This window comes from Doryrhamphus excisus, linkage group LG12, assembly GCF_037039965.1.
Source record: "Doryrhamphus excisus strain RoL-2023G ecotype Guam linkage group LG12, RoL_Dexc_Guam_v1.1, whole genome shotgun sequence".
Lineage (NCBI taxonomy): Eukaryota > Metazoa > Chordata > Actinopteri > Syngnathiformes > Syngnathidae > Doryrhamphus > Doryrhamphus excisus.
In genome coordinates this window covers 2227854-2248878 of record NC_136368.1, presented here as the reverse complement: position 1 = coordinate 2248878, position 21025 = coordinate 2227854, and the positions used below count along the sequence as shown (strand labels likewise).

Sequence of the window (21025 nt, the reverse complement as noted above, 5' to 3'; positions counted from 1 at the left end):
TGCATTACCCCTCGCTATGTGGTGGTTCGACTGTCGCTCCCTCACTATATGATCGCTGTTTCATGTTTGACTACGGCCTATTATTATTACATGCCAAGTACTCCTCTCACTCTGTGTGGAAGTGGTAAGTTTTGGGTTTCTTTGTCCTTCTTTCCCACTCCATTTGAAACACTTTGATTAAGTAAATTGGAAAGGCTAATTGGAGAGGCTAACTAGTTAGCTCAGTAGCCTGCTATGCTAGCGACAACCGTCTGTTATGTCAGCGCAGCCTGTTCAATGTGGTAATAGAAGAATAATTGGAGTGTAAAAGTGACGACTGGAGTGTTATTTAGTCTCTAGAGCTTTAATAATGCACAACCCTATATTTAGATAGTCATATTACATTTATTAATATTGTGAAAATTCACTTATTGCTGTCGGGCATGGGCCCAAACAAGGGACGACTGTAAAAAAAAACTGTTATATGAGCTTGTGGTTCTTTTGTGCGGGCACACAGTCTTTTCATTAAACATTAAATATTTGAGAAATTTGAATTGCATTTTTGCTGCATGTTCTTAAAAACAGCAAACCATAAACATGTTGTTTCAATGTTATGACTTTATTATTATATTTATGACTTTTCTATTTGGGAAAGTAATCATTTTAAGGCATGCCAGATAATTGCATTGACGTTATATACAAAATAAGTCAAGTGAAGAGTTAAAATAGTAAAGAAAGAAGTCCTAGAAAGAAGCTAGCTTTCCATGAACTAATTATTTTATTATCCCAAGTGTACTGCACATAATACGGTGTTGTCTTAATAAGTTGTTATACATCTTCCCTACCAGCGGTGGCGGTGTTGCATCAACTCATAGTAATCTCGGCGCGAAAAGCCACCGTAGAAGAAAAAGAGACTCCATCCAGTATAGGAAAACATGCAAAATTCAAGCAAGTTACATGGAGGAATTGATATCATTTTTATGGCGTAACGCCCGTTTAGATGAAGACAGGGGCCGAGATTTTGTTTTCAATTTCATGGCTGCTATTTATTTTTGTCGCGAGTTAGCTTGTATGCGAATAGGTTGCTAGCTTATCATCAGTGTGTCATTTTTGCACTCTGGCGTTAACTCCGTAATAAAGATAGTGATGTTTGAGTTGTCTACTTAAGAGCGCGATTAAATGAGAGACAATGGCTGAAATTGAAAAGCGGTAAAGATGAGGTTTTTTAGAATAGCCACTTGGGCACAGATTTTTTTTTTACCGTGTGTGCTACTCCTTTAGCCACGTAAACTGCTCCTGATTGGTGTTGACGTAGGTAGCACCAGCAGCAGCAGCAGCGGCGGTGAGCAGAAGCCGTATTCTTAACAAAGCTACCGTGGTCTTTTAAAGGTTGCTACTTTGGTAACAACTTTGCAAGCCAACATGCTCTAGCTGGATCCGGACGTGTGGCTTGTTGCGCCCCTGGTTCTGGTTGCATTTTGCAGAGGATGAAGCGGGTCGTCTGGCTGATATCAGGCTTAAATAGAAGAATGATGAAGCTCCTTTTCGCCTTTGCTTTGATCGCCTACATTGTTTGTAAGTATTTCCACCTTGAGGCTACAATGCTAGAAATTATCTAATACTCATATATGTATTGTTTATTTAGGGTTTGTTTGTTTTTCTTTTGGCTTTTTCTTGATTACAGCGAAATTCCTGATGCCCTCCCTTAATATTACTATGTATAAATTGTGCAGTTTATAGTGGCATTGAACTGTGCTTCAGCTCTTTCAGTCATCGTTCAATACCACAACTTTAAACAAGTATTTATGAAACAGTTGTGAGCGCATCATAAACTACTGTAAAAGAGGGCATTTTTAAAATGGCCATACAGTAGTTTAAAGTATCTCAAGCGTGTATGAGACTATTTACTCCTGTTTATCCATAGCCAAACCCCACCACTGACACAATGTTAACAATGTAGCAGAACATGTACGGGTTGGAAATCAAATTAAATGAGAATGTTTGGCTTGTGCTAGTTGATTGCTGGCATTCCACACAGAAAAGCTTTTCTGTCCGCAAGATGACCCAACTCTAATTCACAATTGAGTCATTTACGCTGGTTTGCGACGGAAATCACATTGCAACAACCTTAACTGTTTTTGTTTATTTGTTTGTAATTTATTTCGAGCAGAACATACAACAGAATATATACAAAGTAGTCCACAATAGTCTTTGAGCAAGAAGAAATGATATAGAACATATTGAAAGCTCGAAATGGAGTGGGAAGAAGTAAAACTTATTAAATCCCACCCCAATATCTCTAGGGTACTTCAATGAAAAACCAAAAGCTGCTTTTCCCCCCCCCTTCTTAATAATACCTCAGCATTTACTAATATTTACACATGGGAAGGGATTTCCAATACCAACCGTAGTAATACAAGCTGGTATTGGAAATCCCTTCACTGTCAATGTAATTGTTGATTTTAGATCGGGCATCGTGGACATGCGGAAATGCGTGACATTAAAATTGAGAGTAAAATCTGTAGTCTAATGTGGCCACTAAAGTGGAAATAGCACAACAGGTCCCTTTTAACAACTTATTGCTGGGTTGCAACCACATCAATTGGTACTCGAATACGATAATTTCCGCTAACTATGATTCAATAATAAATAAATTGAATATTTTGTACCTGTTTACAATCTTTTGACAACCATTTTTTACATTAGTAGAGCTCTCCAGACATGAAATAACACCCCTATAATCACCTTTACCTTTTTTGCGACCAAATATTGTAGCAATTGTAAAACCTGGGGTGGCTATTGTCTCATCAATATATTGTAAAGGTGGCTTCAAATGTCTTTACACTCGTATTACCCAATATCGTAGAGATAACTGTAAATAAACCCCATGAGGGTAGTTTGACAGAACAACACTTCCAAGTCGAGCCCTGTTGTGAGATTAAACAAGTTTGTTTTCTCGCTCCAAAAATGCTAATGTTTAGCGTCCTCTTTCTTTCCATCTTTCAGCTGTCTGGGGAACATACACAAACATGAGGTACCGATGTTCAATTTTGACATTTAAAAGATTTCTTCTGCTTGTGATTGTGATTGCCCCAGGTTCTTACCATTGATTTTTTTTTCCTCCTCTTAGATCAGAGCAAGAACACGGACAGATGAAGATCGAGCAGAGAATTGCTGAAGTAAGTTGCACCGATAAAAAACACCTTTTGTTGCAACCAAGTGATATTCATGATATTCAATTCAATGATATTAAATTTTTACAATTTAAATATGTAACTATCCTCTCTAATGTGAATATTTAGAAATATTTTCAGTCATCCATGAAAGCAGACCTTATTATCTTTGTATTTTAGCCAAACTTTCATTCATTCATTCATTTTCTACCGCTTATCCTCATGAGGGTCATGGAGGTGCTGGAGCCTATCCCAGCTGTATCGGGCGAGAGGCGGGGTACACCCAGGACTGGTAGCCAGCCAATCACAGGGCACATATAGACAAACAACAATTCACACTTACATTCATACCTATGGACAATTTAGAGTCGCCAATTAACCTAGCATGTTTTTGGAATGTGGGAGGAAACCCGGAGAAAACCCACGCATGCACGTACAGAACATGAAAACTCCACACAGAGATGACCGAGGGTGGAATTGAACTTGGTTCTCCTAGCTGTGAGGCCTGCACGCTAACCACTCGCCGCCGTGCAGCCTCTAGCCAAACTTTGACTTTGGAAAACAGCGAAGGGCGTACTGCCGCTAACTGTAGGTGCTTGCTTCATGTTAATTCGGTCCCTCTAAGGAAAGGGGCGGGCAAACTTGTGTAGTCTCAGGGTCTGCATTGAGTTAACATAATTGGCTGGGAGCCCAGACCGCACCCCCCAGATTGAAAACCACTACTAATACCGGATTCAAACACTTGGCATTGTGCACTTATTGTTTGCTCTGTCATAATGAACCAATTATTGTTATGATTAGAAGGCATTACTGTGTTTGCTCCCGCCACTGTTGGGCAACGTGCTCCTCTGCCAAATCAGTTAAAAAAATGGATTCTGATGTTGATTTTGATGTTGATTCCGGCCCGGCTACATTGTTAACGTTAGTGTCAGTGGGAGACTTTGTCTAACCGAAGTAAGTCGTCTCATACACGCCTCAGAAAATGCTAGAATTTAAACTACCGCATGATAGTTAAAAACACATATTAAATACTCTGTTTAAGATGTGTACTCGGATCAAAAGATGGTCTAGATTGCTATACTCCACCAGCATTCCCAAGTCAATCGTGCTCTTAGCCATTTTGGACAGTATTTTACACATCGGTTTCCTTTTTTATTAGCCAAATTCTACGATGACATTTGATACTTTTATGTTTGTTTATACCGGGACCTTCTTAACAGCCACATAACACATTCTAATCCCTTTCGCTTGGCTTATCGCATGGTGCAGTTGCTGTGGTGTTTTTTTTTCCAATTAATTATCATGATGACCTTAGGGTTTAACGCACTGTTCATAAATGCATCATCGGGATATAGCCGCTCGTCTTGTAGAGGGTTTCCCGTTGGCTTTGAAGCATTCATCAGTTGTTAGTGGAAATGATAAGAAGTCAAACGATTGGATGTTGGCAATGCATGATGAATACACGACCCATGTGGTTACTCCTAGTGTGAAATTTAGGAGTGGCTATAAGTTGATACCTGCATCGATGACATTGACGCCAGTGGGGGGGGGGGGGGGGGGCAGGGGTGGCCGTGGCTCCAAAAAAAGAGCATTTATTTGCCATGTTGTGTGGTTTACATCTCATGTATTCTCTTGTCATTCAAGGCTGTGGCTCCACTGAGAGAGAAGATACGTGATTTGGAGCAAAGGTCGGTTTGCTTTTTGTTTTCTCCAAAGCATGAACACATCCACATGCAGTAGAGAAAATAAGTATGGATCCCCTGCTGCTGAATTTGAAAGTTGGCCCCCATACAAAGATATGAATAGTCCACAGTTTCTATGGTAGGTTCATGATAAGTGAAAATAAGAAAAAAAAGCAAAATCCAATGAAAAAAGGTAATGAATGAATGTTGAAGTCAATCTGATTGCGTGTACAGTCTGATCTATATATGTACGTTAAGGGTGGCGTTCTTTTGCAGCACGTTACCGTAGACCCTGAAAGACACCCGAGGATAATTGGTTCTAGACCTGACTATGACGAGTTTTCATATTTGTAAATTTTATTTTATTGTTAGATTATGAAAAACCTCTTTGCGAGCCCTCAAAACTTCAGTCCTCTTTACACTCGTCTTACCAATATAATAGACATAATAAGAGAAAATAAGACCTATAAGGCAAAAATAATACAGAATATAGATACATATAATACATGTGAGCATTAGGAGTACCTCATTAGCACCCCAGTACTTCCTACAGTAGCGATTGTCTCTTCTATGTGGCATTACTGACACCCAGTGGCCAGGGTACGATACTACATGTCATGATGTCTTTGAATGCGTCTTCTGAATGCCTTATATTTGTATTTTATTTGGATTAACCAATTTTGTACTTATAGTGCTTCATTTAGAAAGAACGATGAAAGACACTGATGGTAGCTCAAAGTAGTGAGGGACGACTGCACCGTACCGGATTCTATTCTACTTGAGTAGAATAGCATTAGCTGACTGAAGTACTGATGTACTTTTTCCTTGTTAGTCGCAAATCGTATTTGCCGTTCTGTGAAGTGAATTGGACATGTTCAATGTCCACATGAGTGTTCTTTTTTTAAATGGGCTTTAGAGCACGTCAGGACAGAAGACTAGAAAGTTATTACTGATGCCTGGACTGAGGCAGCGTTAAAGCATTCTATCAAAGTTTAAAATGAAATCAAAATGCAGCCACATCTTCAGACTCAACCGCCCTAGTAGGAAAACATGAGCTTTTTGTGCGATGCGGTACATTCAGCAAGATGCCACATTGTTTCAGCGCCTCAGGGACATTCGTTCATGACGATGCATTTGAGCAGAGATCGGCGCATCATCGCGTCTATAACACAACATTGATCGTAGTCTTTGTTTGGACGACCTTGTATACCTTTTCCCGTCTCATGCGGATGTTCATTGTTTGCCTTCTCTCTTCCAGTTTCTCTCAAAAATACCCACCTGTGAAATTTCTGTCAGAGAAGGATCGAAAGAGGATTTTGGTATGTGAGACAAACAAAAAACAAAAATATACAATCACGCTCACAGTTGGGTTGCAGCAGGCTGTTTCTTTCATGGTCTTCTGTGGGTATCACACTGTTTGTTTTGGCTTTGTTGTTGAAAAAAATATTACTTTATTCTTTTTCTTTACTTTTTCTCGAATAGAATGTAATGGCATACCAATAATGAGAGTCACCTTGAAAAACATCACATGTCTGAAAAGGACTAGAAAGAAGCAAAGCATATTTGAATTCTATGTCTCCCCAAAGTCTCGACAATCACTAATAGTTGATTTACTTCCTCCGGAGCGACTTATGTATGTTTTTTTCTACCTAATTATGCATTTTTGGCCTTGTGTGACTTATACTCTGGAGCGACTTATGTATGTTTTTTTTCTACCTAATTATGAATTTTTGGCCTTGTGCAACTTATACTCCAGAGCCACTTATAGTCCAGAAAATACGGTACAAGCTAAACCGTTGTTAGACCTTTTTGTTTGGCCTTTATAAAATACCCGCTGCTAAGTGCTGCCACTCATACACGCACACCAAAGCAGTCTCTTCCATTCCTGTTGTTGTTACAATAGGCTATTCATCCAATGAATGACAATGTCATTAACTAAACTTGCCAAATTGCTATCATTAGCTGACAACAAACGCAACTAAAGCACTCGTGTGTTTTGTACGTGTTTACTTCACATACTCAAAGCACGAAGAGGAAGGCGTGCAATGCTTGCAACTCGCTGCATACAGTCCCATCGTCTGCTAATATTATTTCTGTGACTTTGCACTCTCTAAAGGTGATATTTGCTTGTTTGTTTTCTCTAGATTACCGGTGGTGCGGGCTTTGTGGGCTCCCACCTGACTGACAAGCTGATGATGGATGGCCATGAGGTGACTGTGGTGGACAACTTCTTTACTGGGCGGAAAAGGAACGTTGAGCACTGGATCGGCCATGAGAACTTTGAGCTCATCAATCACGATGTGGTGGAGCCGCTATACATCGAGGGTGAGGGAACGACATTGGACTGGGGGGGGGATTGGGAGGGGGTTGGGGTTGTCGACTGTATTGCGGAACCCTGTTCTGTTTTATTGCCAATTATGTACTGAGCCAAGTAATAATTGCTAGCTAGTTGAGTCCGGATCAGCAGCTTCCTCTGCAAGTTCCATTTTAGGGTTGGGTGATATGGACTGGGCTTGTTTACATTTGGAAGAAGCTATACCGGTATATCAAATACATCGCCCAACCCTAACATAATTTATTCCAATATATTTTGTTTGATTCCTCTCTTCTCAGTGGATCAGATCTATCACTTGGCCTCTCCGGCCTCCCCTCCCAATTACATGTATAACCCCATCAAAACCATCAAGACCAACACCATCGGCACTCTCAACATGCTTGGTGAGTTATCAATACATTTAAACGTCAAGAAATAAATGCTTATTAGCCTGACCAAACCGAGCCAGCCTTGCCGTTGGACTGGTTGACGGATGTGAATGCATCTATTGATTGTGTAGCCTTGGGTGGGAGGAGGATGTGCTCTCTAGCCACTTGTTATCACTGCATGTATCCAGTGTTGATTAGCTCTTCTCTGTTCCTGTTAAGAAAGACTGTTTTTTTCGTTTTTTCCCCCCGGCAGGCCTGGCCAAACGTGTGGGTGCCAGGCTCCTCTTGGCTTCTACGTCGGAGGTTTATGGAGGTAAGGACGGTTCAGTTCAGGGTTCCTCGGCTTGTATCATGTATGAAAGCCTTGTTTAAAAAAAATGTACGAAGGACAAAAAGCACAAGTTGCAGACAAGTGGTGAACAAGTTCCATTTTTCCTTGCGTTTAGTCATAGTAACGATCTCCAAACTACAGTGGACTCTTTAAGGACACCGCTTTTAATTTACAAACACTTTGTATAAATATCATATGTCATTCAAACCTAAAACCTGTATTAGCCGTACAGGAAATGTTTTTTTTTTAGTTTTGATATTACGATTTCAGAAGGGTGTAGCTTGAAAGTGATTAGAAAATGAGAACAAGAATCAGTATGACTAAAAGTTTGTGAAACTAGTCTAATTTGCATATTCTGATATCAACACTCTCAGCATTTCTACATCATCAGCTCATCAACAGGCTCATCAACATGTCTGATCCACTTGTGACCTTGAACACCGCTATCATTGTATACGTAAATAGATATAAAGTATGTATCTATTAGGCCTGAGAATATTCTCAATCATCCAGGCCATTGTATTCTCAGGTTGTACTGTATCTACACAAGCAGTGTATTTTCTGCCCGGGAGTCTACTATTGCTATATATGTTTACATTCCTGCGACCCCGCTCACCATTAACGTTGTTTTGACAACACACCGCGTCCCTACTGCCGTCACCTGACACGCCTGCGTCCTGATCTCTGTACGACTTACTATGCATATTTCTTATATGTTTTTTGTTTTGTTCCAGACCCTGAGGTACACCCCCAGAATGAAGAGTACTGGGGTCACGTTAATCCCATCGGTCCTCGTGCTTGCTATGACGAAGGCAAACGTGTTGCCGAGACCATGTGTTACGCCTACATGAAGCAGGTATCATAATTACGCCCTATCAGTATGCATGTACTTCAGACGTTGCTGCACATTCCAAATCGCCCCAAGACAGGACAGTGTTTGGGTTTCGATTACCAAACAGTAAATCTTTAAATAGTTTTAGAGGAAAATGATTAAAATGCAGCCCCAAGGTTGTCTACAATGTAGACTGTGGTCGCTCTACGGCCACACTCAATGAACCCAATGCTCTCCATCATGAACTGAAGAGACTGAATGCCTTGTCTGAGCATCAGAGTCGGTACTACAACGTAGGTCGAAGTAATTTTTTGAAGCTGAGCCTGTGTATTGTCCAACTGCGGTCCATGGAGGGGATATGGACTTGTACAATAGCAACATGCTATTCAATGTGTTTCAATGTGCTGAGGATGTGTCTGCCGTTAAAACACAATTGTGATTATTATTGATGTACTGCTTGAAGAGTAGCAGCCAGATCGGGGTCTGCCTGCTCCACGCCACTCCGCTTTCAGCAAGCCTTTTATTTGATCTTGTCAAGGGCCAATACTACAGAAACTTAACTTGTTATTCCGGTGGCTAGCTCGTAGAGCAGTATAGATTTACTATCCACTGAAAATAAGTCAACACATAGCCATTATTGTCAAAGTCGCTTGAAACGCAAGTGAACCTTTCATGTGTAGGTGCTTTGGTTTTGGCTTTCCTTTTCGTTCTTCCTGAATTGAAGAGGGACGAGTTTACAGTGATAGCTCAGTTCTGTTATTAAGCCATTCCCCAGGGTCCATCAAAAACCGAGCAATACATAAACCAAATAAATGTTTCCCCCCAGTAGTAGATGAATGAATGAATGAATGAATGGATGCTATCAACATACTACACCAAAGGGTGAAATACTCCAGGTTGACACTGTGTACGAAAAAAAGGCAAAAAAAATTGTCGGAAATGGGCATTGGAAAAAAAGTTTGATGCTAATCAATATTGGGTATGGAGTTAGTTCATTATGTACCATCTGCCTTGAAAGACCATTCAGTTATTCTGCCTGTCACTATATGTTACTGGCGTAGATATCTTAAAAAAGCCAATAAATCATTTTTGGTCAAATTAAGTGAAATTGGGGAATTGGACTGGACCACAAATGTGAAGCACTTTCTCACTTTCAAGCTAATGCTGGTTTATTTGCATCACATGCTTTGGTTGGGCGTTCCACGTAATACATGACAATACCACAAACCTGATGCCACAAATAATGCTGGTGTGATTCATGGCCTCGGTAGATGAATATAAAACCAGCGTCACATTTTCAAGGAAACCACGGCGACGGCAGTTTAACAACAGCAGGGAGGACACAAACGGATGGAGCCGTTAATTATTTTCCAGAATAAGTTTCCCTGATTCAGGTTTGATTGACGCCAGCCTTTAATGGTCTGATATGAATGTCTTTCATGCAGGCCAGTGATATTTATTTATCAGCCTCAGTCTCGACTCCTTACTCATTTTTCCCCAACACTCATCAGGATAATTCTAGGAAACATCTTGCTTTCATAATCAACTGTCATTCATTTGTGCACAGGGGTGAGATTATCGCCTCTGCCATCTATCGCCTAGTCATGTAATCAAAATCCGTTAACATTTCGATGTAACTACAGTTACGCAATAAATAGGAAGAAAAACATGTCAGAGGAGCAATGTCGTTTATGAAATAAGACCCTAATGACTATGTAGATCACAATGGAAGTTAATATTAACAGACCACTTTAAGTTAATAGGAGGTTAACATTGGCTCACGGAGCGTGCCACAATATAGTCATACAATTAAACTTAAAAAAACCCTGCAAAAATGTAGTTAAAATCTTGATAGTCATAATCCTTGTGTCACCTTTTAAAATACTTGACATGCAACTTCTTAGTATTTTTGCATTCAACTGTTTTTTATTAAAATGCCCTCCCCCATGCTGTGATATTTCAGTATAAAATAAAAGCAAAGACGGTAATTGCTCCTTGAAAAATGCCATGGCTTAAGATTGCTATTATCAAAGAGCAGCAGGTATACTGTTTGTATAAGTACTGTACATTCATTCAGTCATTTTCTATACATGTCTTATTTAGTGTTGTTAAGAAATAAAAAAAAAACATTTGAGGGGTTAATTATAATCGGTGATTGATCATAATAGATCTTTTGCTTAGAAAAGGTATGAGGTTTCATTTAAATTCATTCCATTTTTGGTTTAATGTAGTACCTTCTAAACCTTTGCCACCCCGTGTAACAAAATAAAGTGGCTCTATAAAATAATTTATTGTTTTGAATAACTTGAACGGATGCAGTCCTAGCCATTTACGTCCCGCTGTATTTGAGACTAGTCCCCTGTGCCTGCAACCTTTGTTTCGACCACCAGGAGGGGCATGCTTCTCCTCCCTGCTTCTCAATACCTCTCACTTCCTCAGCTGATACAAAAACACAATGACGGCCATTCTGTGTCCACTTCAGGGTGTGTCTGACCATCGTTTTCCACCGCCAACGTCTCCAGTACAAGAATCCTAACGCTTAAAAGTTGATTTTGTAAAAAGCCAACTCGTACAGAAACAGCATAGTCAAGAAAAACCATCAGCACACAAAGGTCTAAACTTTTAATGCTTACCAAGGTCTAGCGCACCGTCATCCATCGTGGCGGGCCATGTTTTTGAATAAGTCTGCAAAAAAAAGCCTCTAAAAATCCAAAGAAAAAGCTCGACAGTTTAGATAATTGTGTTCCCTGAAAAGTTACACAAATTCTGCCACTTCAGACGTCACGTTGAAGTACTAATAGGAAATTGCTGTACCTCCCGTAAATGTCCCATGTTGCCTTTCAGAGTGCCACCATTGTCTGCTAACCAATTCCCAATTCATTCCTCGCCCTTTCCAAACACATTTATGTTTGGTGTGTGATGTGACCACACATTTCAGTACAAATGAAGAAATAGCTGGCCAGTTATCTTGATGGGCAATTTTTTTTGTTGAAATTGCATAGCAGCGGGATACTTGGATGAAAGCGCATATGGAGGAAGGAGATTGTAGGCAGGGTTTGCTTAAACGGCGCAGCGTTTTTGTCTGGATTGGCAGGTGGGGAAATTGCTCGCTTACTCAAACCAGCGTGATGCTCGGCGGTGATGATCTTGCACTGAGTGAAACCGTGTTTACAGAAACAGAGCACATTTAAATAAGTGGGTATAAGACTTAAATGACACAGCCTTTTTCCCCTTAGGCCCAGTATTACTTGCTTAATCCATACGCGGGAATCATTAGTAGTCACTCTCCTTTTGGGATCCAAGTGGGCAAGTGGTGTCAAAAGTAGCAATACATCAATCGTAGGGTTAAAGCAGACTTTAAATTAAATGTATTTGTAAGCAACTTATTTCCAATATGTGACAGAATCATGTTAAATCTCAACAGCTATGGTATTGATTGTTATTTCTGCCAGCTAGAGGTCTATTTAACCAGCATTACATGCTCTTATTTGGGATTTGGTCCCATGGTACATGTATTTCCAATGACATTTTTTGGTATGGAACATTCAGTACGCTGCGTAGCTCCAACATTGAGTGAAAAAAGGAAGTGTATGCGATAGTGCCAAGGAGAAGCCAGAGCTTGAAAAGACTCCTCCATCAAAGGTCCCTGTTTGAGATCACATTGCTTTCATGAGGAAATAGGAAAAAACTGACAATAAGACAAAAGTAGTGTCCTGGAAATCGGGAACTATGATTGCAGTGTTCCCTCGTTTATCGCAGGGGATAGGTTCCCAAAATAGCTTGCTATAACTGAAATCCACAAAATAGCCAACTTCATGCAGCGTTTTCCTGTCCTTGTTAGACCCAGTTTGTGCTGCTCTCTGAAGGGAGTAGTTAACAGCATGGTAGGAGATTTTAGTTTTAGTTTAGATTTTTAGATGGGGTTTTTAATAATCTATTAGCCTTATAAAAGGATGAACTTGGATTAGCAGCCATACCAGGGGATCGATGCAGAGGACTGGCAGTTGTTGATAGTAGGCCTCTATGCAAAAACGTACATCGTTCATTGAAAATCATTTGATTCATTTTAATTGTTTGTGAAATGGAAAAAACTGTTTGTGAAATGCATGAAAATGTGTTTTTCTTTGGAAAACAAAGAAATTTGCAAGTGAGCCCAAACTTTTGAGCGGTAGTGTATGATTTAAGGCTGTAAACCCCACACCTACACTTTTCTTAGACAGGCAATAACATTTTGTCACATTTCTGTTTTTTTTTTTAAATTTAAACACTCTCAAAAAACCTGGGTTTAAATATTAATAATCATGTCTCGCGGGCTCTAATCATGTTACAAAACATATTTACAAGGTCAAAATATGCTCTGACTATGAAAATATTGGATTTCTAAATAAGGATCCTACTTAGCATGAATGTACTTCTAACAGTTGGGTGTGGAACTTATCAACTGTGACAAACAAGGGATTATTATATTGGACAATTACCTACTAGCAGTTGTTTCTTAAAACCCATTGAAGCCGTTGCAGTATTATGGTTTGAATAATGAACCGAAAAGTGACCTTACAACCTTATCCGAAGCAATCTGTGCTAGTGTAGTACTTTTCAGTTCATCATAAATGACCCTTTCAGCACCTTGTCCCCATTGTGTCTTCTTGCCTTCGCCGTTTCATACTTTCATACTTCCCCTGTTTAGAATAGAACCATCTGCATAATGGTCATGTTTATATTCATGTTTCCCAGCCTCCAAAGTGTCTGTATCGCACCTTGGGGAAGCATTGATACATTAGTCTCACCTGTGAAAGCCACAGACCCCCCCCCCCCCAAAAGAAAAAAGAACGATACATCTGGCCTTGTTTATTAAGTATGTTTGGTGCCGTCTTAGCGGAGCCAGTTCCAATTCTTATGCATCGAATGTTTTAACTTTGCTGCATGACTTATCTGCAAATACGTACAAAAATGCACTAAAAATAATAGTGGCGTCATTTCTGTGCTTCCAGGAAGGAGTAGAAGTGAGAGTGGCGAGGATCTTCAACACATTCGGCTCGCGAATGCACATGAACGATGGTCGCGTCGTTAGCAACTTCATCCTGCAGGCCCTGCAGGGAGAACCTCTCACGGTAAGGATTTTAGTTTGATATCTTATTATTTACATACATTTGGTATATACGTAGGTGTCAGTCCACCACAGACCCATGCGTGTTTTGCCATTATTATTTACAGCCTTAAAATGTCTAAACTGTCTTGTTATTACTTTTATTTGAAACAAACATAAACTTAAGTCTTAGTTTTGATATTTAGAGTTTTTGGAGCGCTGCACTCTGACTACACAACAGAACTAAAGTATACTGACAGTCAATAGAAACCCTGAGGTATAAATGTATGCATACCTGCATGTATTGTTGACTTAGTGCTTGTGGAATTGAGATGATAATGAGTTGTTGCCACGGTTCATTGCACATGGGTTGATTTCTGTGCAAAAGTGGCCCAAAATAAACACGCAATACTGGGTGGATTCCTGCATAATTTGAGGATTGGTTTTGGAGACCTATTGAAAGGCCCAAAAAAGGACAGCATTATTATTCCAGTGAACGGCGTCGTACCGCGTCTATCATGTGAACACTGGGCACAGAGTATGGTGGACGCCGGTTTGAGCTACAGTGATCTAGCCAGGCATATCGGCTGTTCCCAATCCACAACCAGAAACCTGCACGGACGGCGCAACATGACAGGCTCTGTTGGCATGGAACGTCAACTCGTTATTGACCGTTGTGACTTGATTTGGCATGTGCCATTTTCTTTGAGGTGTTTTTTTTTTTAATTATTCTGGAAACATTAGATTTTTGGTTCTGAATGCCAATATCCTAAACAAATGATTCATATGAGGAAAGTTTAGAGCTTCAAAGTAAAAATGATGTGGAAAAGTATCATGTCAAAGTTTTGATTGACCGTCAGTCTACATAGCAATTTTTGCTGCTACACAGCAGTATAGGACTACCTCATCTCCTGTTGTCGTTTTAGGTTTACGGAACCGGTTCCCAAACAAGAGCCTTCCAGTATGTGAGGTAAGAGGAGAAATTCTTCCTAAATTCAATCCTGTTTGGTATATCCACTCCGATGCGCCTGAATGTTTGTCAATTCCACTTTTACTCCTGCTGCCCGTCGTTATTAATGCAGGCAGTTAATTAATTACAGCGTATTTACATTTCAAAGCGTGCGGCTGTTAACTGGCTGCAGTGTTACGCTTGTGTTAAGTAAATGAAAGGATGACGGACCTTTGACAGGAGACGGATGTGCTTTCGCTCAGACTAATTAGGTTATTTGATCAGCCAAGTGTCAAGTGATCAGAGAGATAAGAGTATTTGAAGCGCCGCTGTCTCATTTCCACCCTGCGGCCATGTGTAGTTTCTGTGTGCGAGTCAACAAGGCCCTTTGAGTCAAACTGCCACATTTTATCCCCTGCTGATTTCATAAGAATTTTTATTTTTTTATAGCGCCTTTCCAGAAGGGGTGTCGTTTATTTTATTTATTTTTATCGTTTTTATTGGCTCGTGGCATATACTGAAAATAGAAGTCAAACTACCGGGATAAAAAAAGCTTGTCATGTATTCATAATTGTATGAGAATAACTTTGTAATATTATTAGAAATAACATCCTTTTAGGAGCATTAAAGTTGAAAAACTGTTTTTGTAAAAGTCCTAAAAAACAAACACAGCAATGAATAAAGCTTGGTTGTTGAAAACGTTATGTATGTTAAAATGAAAAAAGTCACATTATTATGAGAGTAAAGTCATAATCACAAGAAGAAAATACGAAACAACAGATGTAATTTCAGAAAAAAAGTGCAATATTATGATGTTAAATTCAAAATATGAGGAAAAATAATGTCATTTTAGTAACATAGAGTTGAAAAAAGTTTCTTTTTTAAAAGTCGTAAAACAAGTTGTGAGATGTGTAAAAAGTTATATAATGGGAATAAAGCCAAAATACGCGAATGAAGTCAATCATGCAAAATCAAAATTGACAGATTATTGAAGCAGAATGTTTGGAAAATGAACCAAAAAAAGCCCCAACAGCAATATATATATATATTTCTTTCTGGAAATATATACCGTATTTTCCGGACTATAAGTCGCTCCGGAGTATAAAAAAAACATACATAAGTCGCATTTTTTTTTTACAAACTACTTGACCAAAACAGACATTACGTCCTCTTGGAAGGCAAGTTCTAACAATAAAAGAATAAAACAGGCTGAATAGGTGTAAGATATGCTAACACAATGGTTATTCAGCTACACAAAAAATAAATATGAACAGAAAAGGTGTCCAGTGTTTATGTAACATAAACACTTTTTCCATTTAGAAGTCGCTCTGGAGTATAAGTCACAGGAACAGCCAACCTATGAAAAAAAAAAAGTGTGACTTATAGTCCGGAAAATACTGTATATTCTACCCAAAATGACCTTCAGAGTTGTGAGCTGATGTACTATGTTCTAATGAGCCAACATGGACAGCGATCGTTGGCTGGCGTGCAGGAGCAACAAGTACATGCACACGCTGCTCCATCTTGCTTGACCTTTTAACATTTTATTCTGTTGTGAAGCAGACAAGGAAATAGCGCTAATGAAAGAGTTCTATGTGTCTCAGATGTGGAGGGTTTAATGTTGTAATGCATTCACAGTCCCTGTCTGTATGTTATTGTAATGAACACTGTCAAATGCAGAAAGTGTCATTTGCACTAATGTGATAATCTGCTATAGAATGAACAGGAGTAGAAGCCATGTGTAATGCGTTTGTTTGTGTGTGTGATGGGCCTCCAGTGACCTGGTGAACGGCCTGGTGTTATTGATGAACAGTAACATCAGCAGTCCTGTCAATCTGGTGAGTTCGACATAAACTCTAAACCCTTACCCATACCTGAGTCCAACCCTAAACCCCCTTAAGCCCTAATCATACATCCATATCTTAATTTTAAACCGTAACCATGCGCTAATCCAACTTACTGCTGAACCAGGGGTGTCCAAAACACTGCCCGCTGCTGTCTTTTTATTGGCCAGCGGCACATTCTAAAAATATCATAAAAATATAAATTCTACATGTTGAAAAGGAGCAGGAAGAAGCAGGGTTTATTCAGTCAGATGGCTAATACATTTCACAAAGAAAAAGAAAAATCAACAATTTTACAAGAATAAAATCAAAATATCTGGAAAAAGTTGTAATTCAAATTCAACAAGAATTGTGAAATATGAAGGAAAAATAATGATATTTCAGTAGCACAAAGTCGTAATATTCTAAGAAACAAACAAACATTTTGGAAAAATTAGTTTACAGAAAAAGTCATAGTGTTATGAGAATCATGTAGGTGTACCCTGCCTCTTGACCGAGGTCAGCTGGGATAGGCTCCAGCATACCGCTGAGACCATAGTGAGGATAAGCGGCATTGAAGATGATGGATGGACAATATGAGAATAAAGTCATAATTATTAATTCATTCATTTTTACCGCTTATCTCACGAGGGATGGGGTGGTGCTGGAGCCTATCCCAGCTGTCTTCGGGCGAGAGGCGGGGTACACCCTGGACTTGTGGCCAGCCAATCACAGGGCACATATAGACAAACAACCATTCACACTCACATTCATACCTATATGGGGGAGGAAATCGGAGGACCCGGAAAAAAAAACCACGCATGCATGAGGAGAACATGCAAACTCCACACAGAGATGACAGAGGGTGGGATTAAACTCGGGTCTCCTGTGAGGTCTGCACGCTAACCACTGGACCGCCGTGCAGCCCTAGTCATAATTATATGATTATAAATTCATGACCTAATCCTAACCCTCCTCATTACCTTACCCATTACCCTAACCTCCCCTCCACCCCTCCACCACCCCTTCCTAAGATAATTGGGCCTTCTTTTTTTGTCCTAGGGAAACCCAGATGAACACACCATACTGGAGTTTGCTCGGCTCATCAAAAGTCTTGTCGGTAAGGTGTGGGATTGATCGATGTCGTTGTCATTCTATGCGTCTTCGCAATGTCTTGACCCCTGCTATCTCTGTGCCGACCTAGCTACGCCCCCCCCCCCCTCTCCCCGCCTTCCTGCTTATCTCGTAATGTCCTTTGCCTATCGTGCGTACCTTGTCTTTGCACCCTTCTCCTTACGGCGCCTCCGCATTAAGATGCCTTGTGAAGGATGGAAAGGTTTTATTATACGAATCCACCTGTTGAGACGACAATAGCCACGTTTACATTAGGAGTTTTTTTTATCTTTCTGAAGGACTTTTCTGAAAACAATGGTATCCATGGAAAGGAATATTCCAATCTCTTGTCTCCATGCGCCGCTATAATCAACCAGAATAGTCAATGGGGCATGCCCAGTAAAACGTAAACATCAACATCACATGATACCAACTTCCCCGAGTTTTTCTTTCACTTGTTGGAATAACTCCGTATTGCCAGTTTTTCCTTAGTCCGGTCTTGAAATTTAATTTGGATGAAAAACAAACTTTCCGCAGCAGTCCAGTCCTGAACGCTGAAAGAACTTACACAGGAAAAGATCAAATTCAATCTTGCTAATATTTTATAATGAAACTGGGGACATGTTTTATATAGATATATATTTTCTTTTTGAATAAAAGTGGACTTGTGAATGGCGTATAGAAGGGTTTAGATTCTGTTCCACAGATGGCGCTAATGCACACCAAAGCTGCTTGCCAACCGCCAATAAACAACAGAAGAAGAAAAACGCACCGTTTGAGCGGGTACAAGATACCTCAATCGGATTGGGGAAAGGAATATTCCACCCCCGTGAATCCCATTATATATTCAATGGAATTGGCACTTTTCTTTGGGAATGAGGTTAAATTCTTTCCGTTTTGAGCAAATAAACCGAATGAAATTGGATATTTGGGTCCATGTATACATGGCTAGTGATTGCTACACTGAGTCATTTGCTTCAGCCTTGATCCGCCTGATGTACGAGAGTCCTTGAGCAGGATACTGAACTCGTAACTGCTTGTGATGCGGCATTCTCCGTGTGGGAATTTGTACCTTGGAGCAGCACATCTGCCGCCGTCCTCCTCGTGATGTAACGCTTCTTGAAAAGAAGCGGTGAGACTGTCTGAGTGCAGTCATCGACGTGCAACTTTTCATGGCCTGCTTGACATCCGACACAAGTGCAAAGCAACGGACTCAAAGGTCCTGCAGTCAGTGTCAAGTTGTTGGCGTGTTAAGCCGTGGACGTATTTCATAATTATTGTCTTTTGTGTTCTGTCAAGTGGAGGCATTAGATTGTCACTGGAAAAGTATCCTTCACAATGTTCATACAAACATGGCCTATAAGGACTGGGCTTGGAGGCTGGCAGCCAAACCCCCACCTGTTAGATTCCTTATCATACTGACAGATGATGCAAAAAAATAGTATCATTTTTTGCCTCTCACTCATGGTCCCTGAATGTAACATGGTAATGGTAATGGTTTAATTTCATTTGAACATGCATCAGATTACAATTGAATGCATCCCATAATCAGTACACAGTTCCACATGTCCAAAAGGAGTAGGAAGAAGCAAAGCTTATTAAATCCTACCCCTCCATCTGGTACTTTTACAATCAGTAACTGTTACATTTGTTCACTTCCTGCTTTCCATAATACAGTTTAAGTTGTTTTTTTTTGTTTTTTTTTTTAAATAATGTACCTCGTACCGAAGTACGAGGTGATATGACATGTGCCAATCATGGGTGTCTACTGCATACCGTTTGTAAACACATGTTCCTTTATATCTCCACTCCATTGTGTCCACTCCCACAGTGAGCCAAAGTCATATCAATTTCCTTCCCGAGGCACAGGATGACCCTCAGAGGCGAAGACCCGACATCCGAAAAGCCAAGATGATGCTCGGCTGGGAACCAGTGGTAGGAAACCCCCCCCCCCCCCCCCCCACACACACACACGCCTATCCATATCCTTTGTCTCCTTTTGTCATATTATTTATTATTACAGAACTTTATAGCGGTAGCAGTGCATGCATTTACTGTACATGCATTAAGTATATATATATATATGTTTAATGTTCATTTAAGAGGATTATTCTCGATGCAAACAAATCAGTAGCCACGTTTACATGAGAAGTTTTTCTCTTTCCGAATGACCTTTCCGAAAGCAATGGTATGCATGGAAAGGAGTATTCCAACTGTGAATCCCATTATATATTCATTCGGATTGGCACTTTCGGAATGAGGTGTATACAAAGGCTATATTCTTTAAGCAAATAACCCGAATGGAATTGGAACATTTAGGTCCATGTAAACGTGGCTAATGACACCATCCAGTTGCAGTACATCACATCTTGTCAAAGCATCTTCCTGCTGGAAAACCTCAATTAAGTGGTGAGACATAGGAAGTCTACCAAGAGTCAGGGCTTCCTTGTAGTCCATTTTAAGACCGCCCCGCCTCCCCTGGGTCAAATGGAAAATATGTGTGTCGACAGGTTCCCCTGGAGGAGGGCCTGAACAAAACCATCCAGTACTTCAGCAGGGAACTGGAGCACCAGGCCAACAACCAGTACATCCCCAAACCCAAAGCGGCCCGCATAAAGAAAGGGCGACCAAGACACACCTAGATAAGTCCGCCTCGCTTGGTGCCAAGGTGCATCCTGGGATATTTATTTTGGAGAAGAATACGACTTTTGATTGTCCTGTTGCCTTGAGGAGGAGCTGTAAGTTGCACTGTTAGGCGCCTGAATGAGCCTGAATTATTTAAAACACAGCCAACTCTTGTCTTTTTTTGGAAAACCTTTTTTGGTTGAATTTTTGCTTACGCTATTTAAATCTCTCGCGGCGCTTCAGTTTGTGTTCTTAATAGATTTATTTGGAGATGACATGATTAGCACGTCTCCCGGCGGAAGAGACCGTTACTTTGACGATGCTGCTCCGCTTTGGGGAGCGGCTCACATCTGGATGTGAATCATTCATATCAGGTGAAGATGATATTTTAATAAAGTATTTACAATAACGGCATGTGGTAAGGACCATCTCTGGCAAAGAGGAGCGACCCCTGTTACAACGGCTTTTCTGCAGTTGGGAATACCAGAGGCGGACTCAGGATAATAACTTTAAAGCTGCTTAGGGTGACAGTGAAAAGTAATAAAAAATACATAATGTCAAAAAATATTAAGAATTTTTTGAAAAAAAGTAATTTATTTTGAAAAGATTTTTAAAAAGAGGAAAAAGTACAGTAATCCTCATTTATTGCGGGTAATTTTTATTTATTGATTTAAAGAGGGGACAGCCAGTGGCGTCATTAGGCCTATTTTAGGGGGGCTTCAGTTCCCC

At 40.1% G+C, this 21025-nt stretch overlaps 1 protein-coding gene across 2 annotated transcripts; it reads left to right on the top strand.

Moving 5' to 3' along the window:
- The first annotated feature begins 860 nt into the window (after positions 1-860).
- On the top strand, positions 861-20894 carry uxs1 (UDP-glucuronate decarboxylase 1). Of its 2 annotated transcripts, XM_058081960.2 has the most exons (16): positions 861-1321; positions 1411-1554; positions 2986-3013; positions 3110-3158; positions 4797-4840; positions 6093-6153; positions 6979-7159; positions 7448-7552; positions 7791-7850; positions 8603-8724; positions 13692-13811; positions 14713-14756; positions 16513-16573; positions 17621-17678; positions 19503-19606; positions 20182-20894. In XM_058081960.2, exons 2-16 carry the CDS (start codon positions 1467-1469, stop codon positions 20311-20313), a joined length of 1257 nt encoding a protein of 418 aa, XP_057937943.2. In that variant the 5' UTR covers positions 861-1321; positions 1411-1466; the 3' UTR covers positions 20314-20894. The 2 variants fall into 2 exon arrangements, with proteins under 2 accessions (XP_057937943.2, XP_057937942.2); XM_058081959.2 differs by having other exon boundaries at positions 862-1554.
- The last annotated feature ends 131 nt before the right edge of the window (positions 20895-21025 follow it).

Excerpts from the sequence above, each read along its gene's own strand:
- uxs1 (XM_058081960.2), top strand. The coding sequence starts at position 1,467 with ATGAAGCGGGTCGTCTGGCTGATATCAGGCTTAAATAGAAGAATGATG. Across the intron at positions 1,555-2,985 it reads TTTGATCGCCTACATTGTTT|CTGTCTGGGGAACATACACA; the intron begins GTAAGTATTTCC and ends TCCATCTTTCAG. Across the intron at positions 16,574-17,620 it reads TCAGCAGTCCTGTCAATCTG|GGAAACCCAGATGAACACAC; the intron begins GTGAGTTCGACA and ends TTTTTGTCCTAG.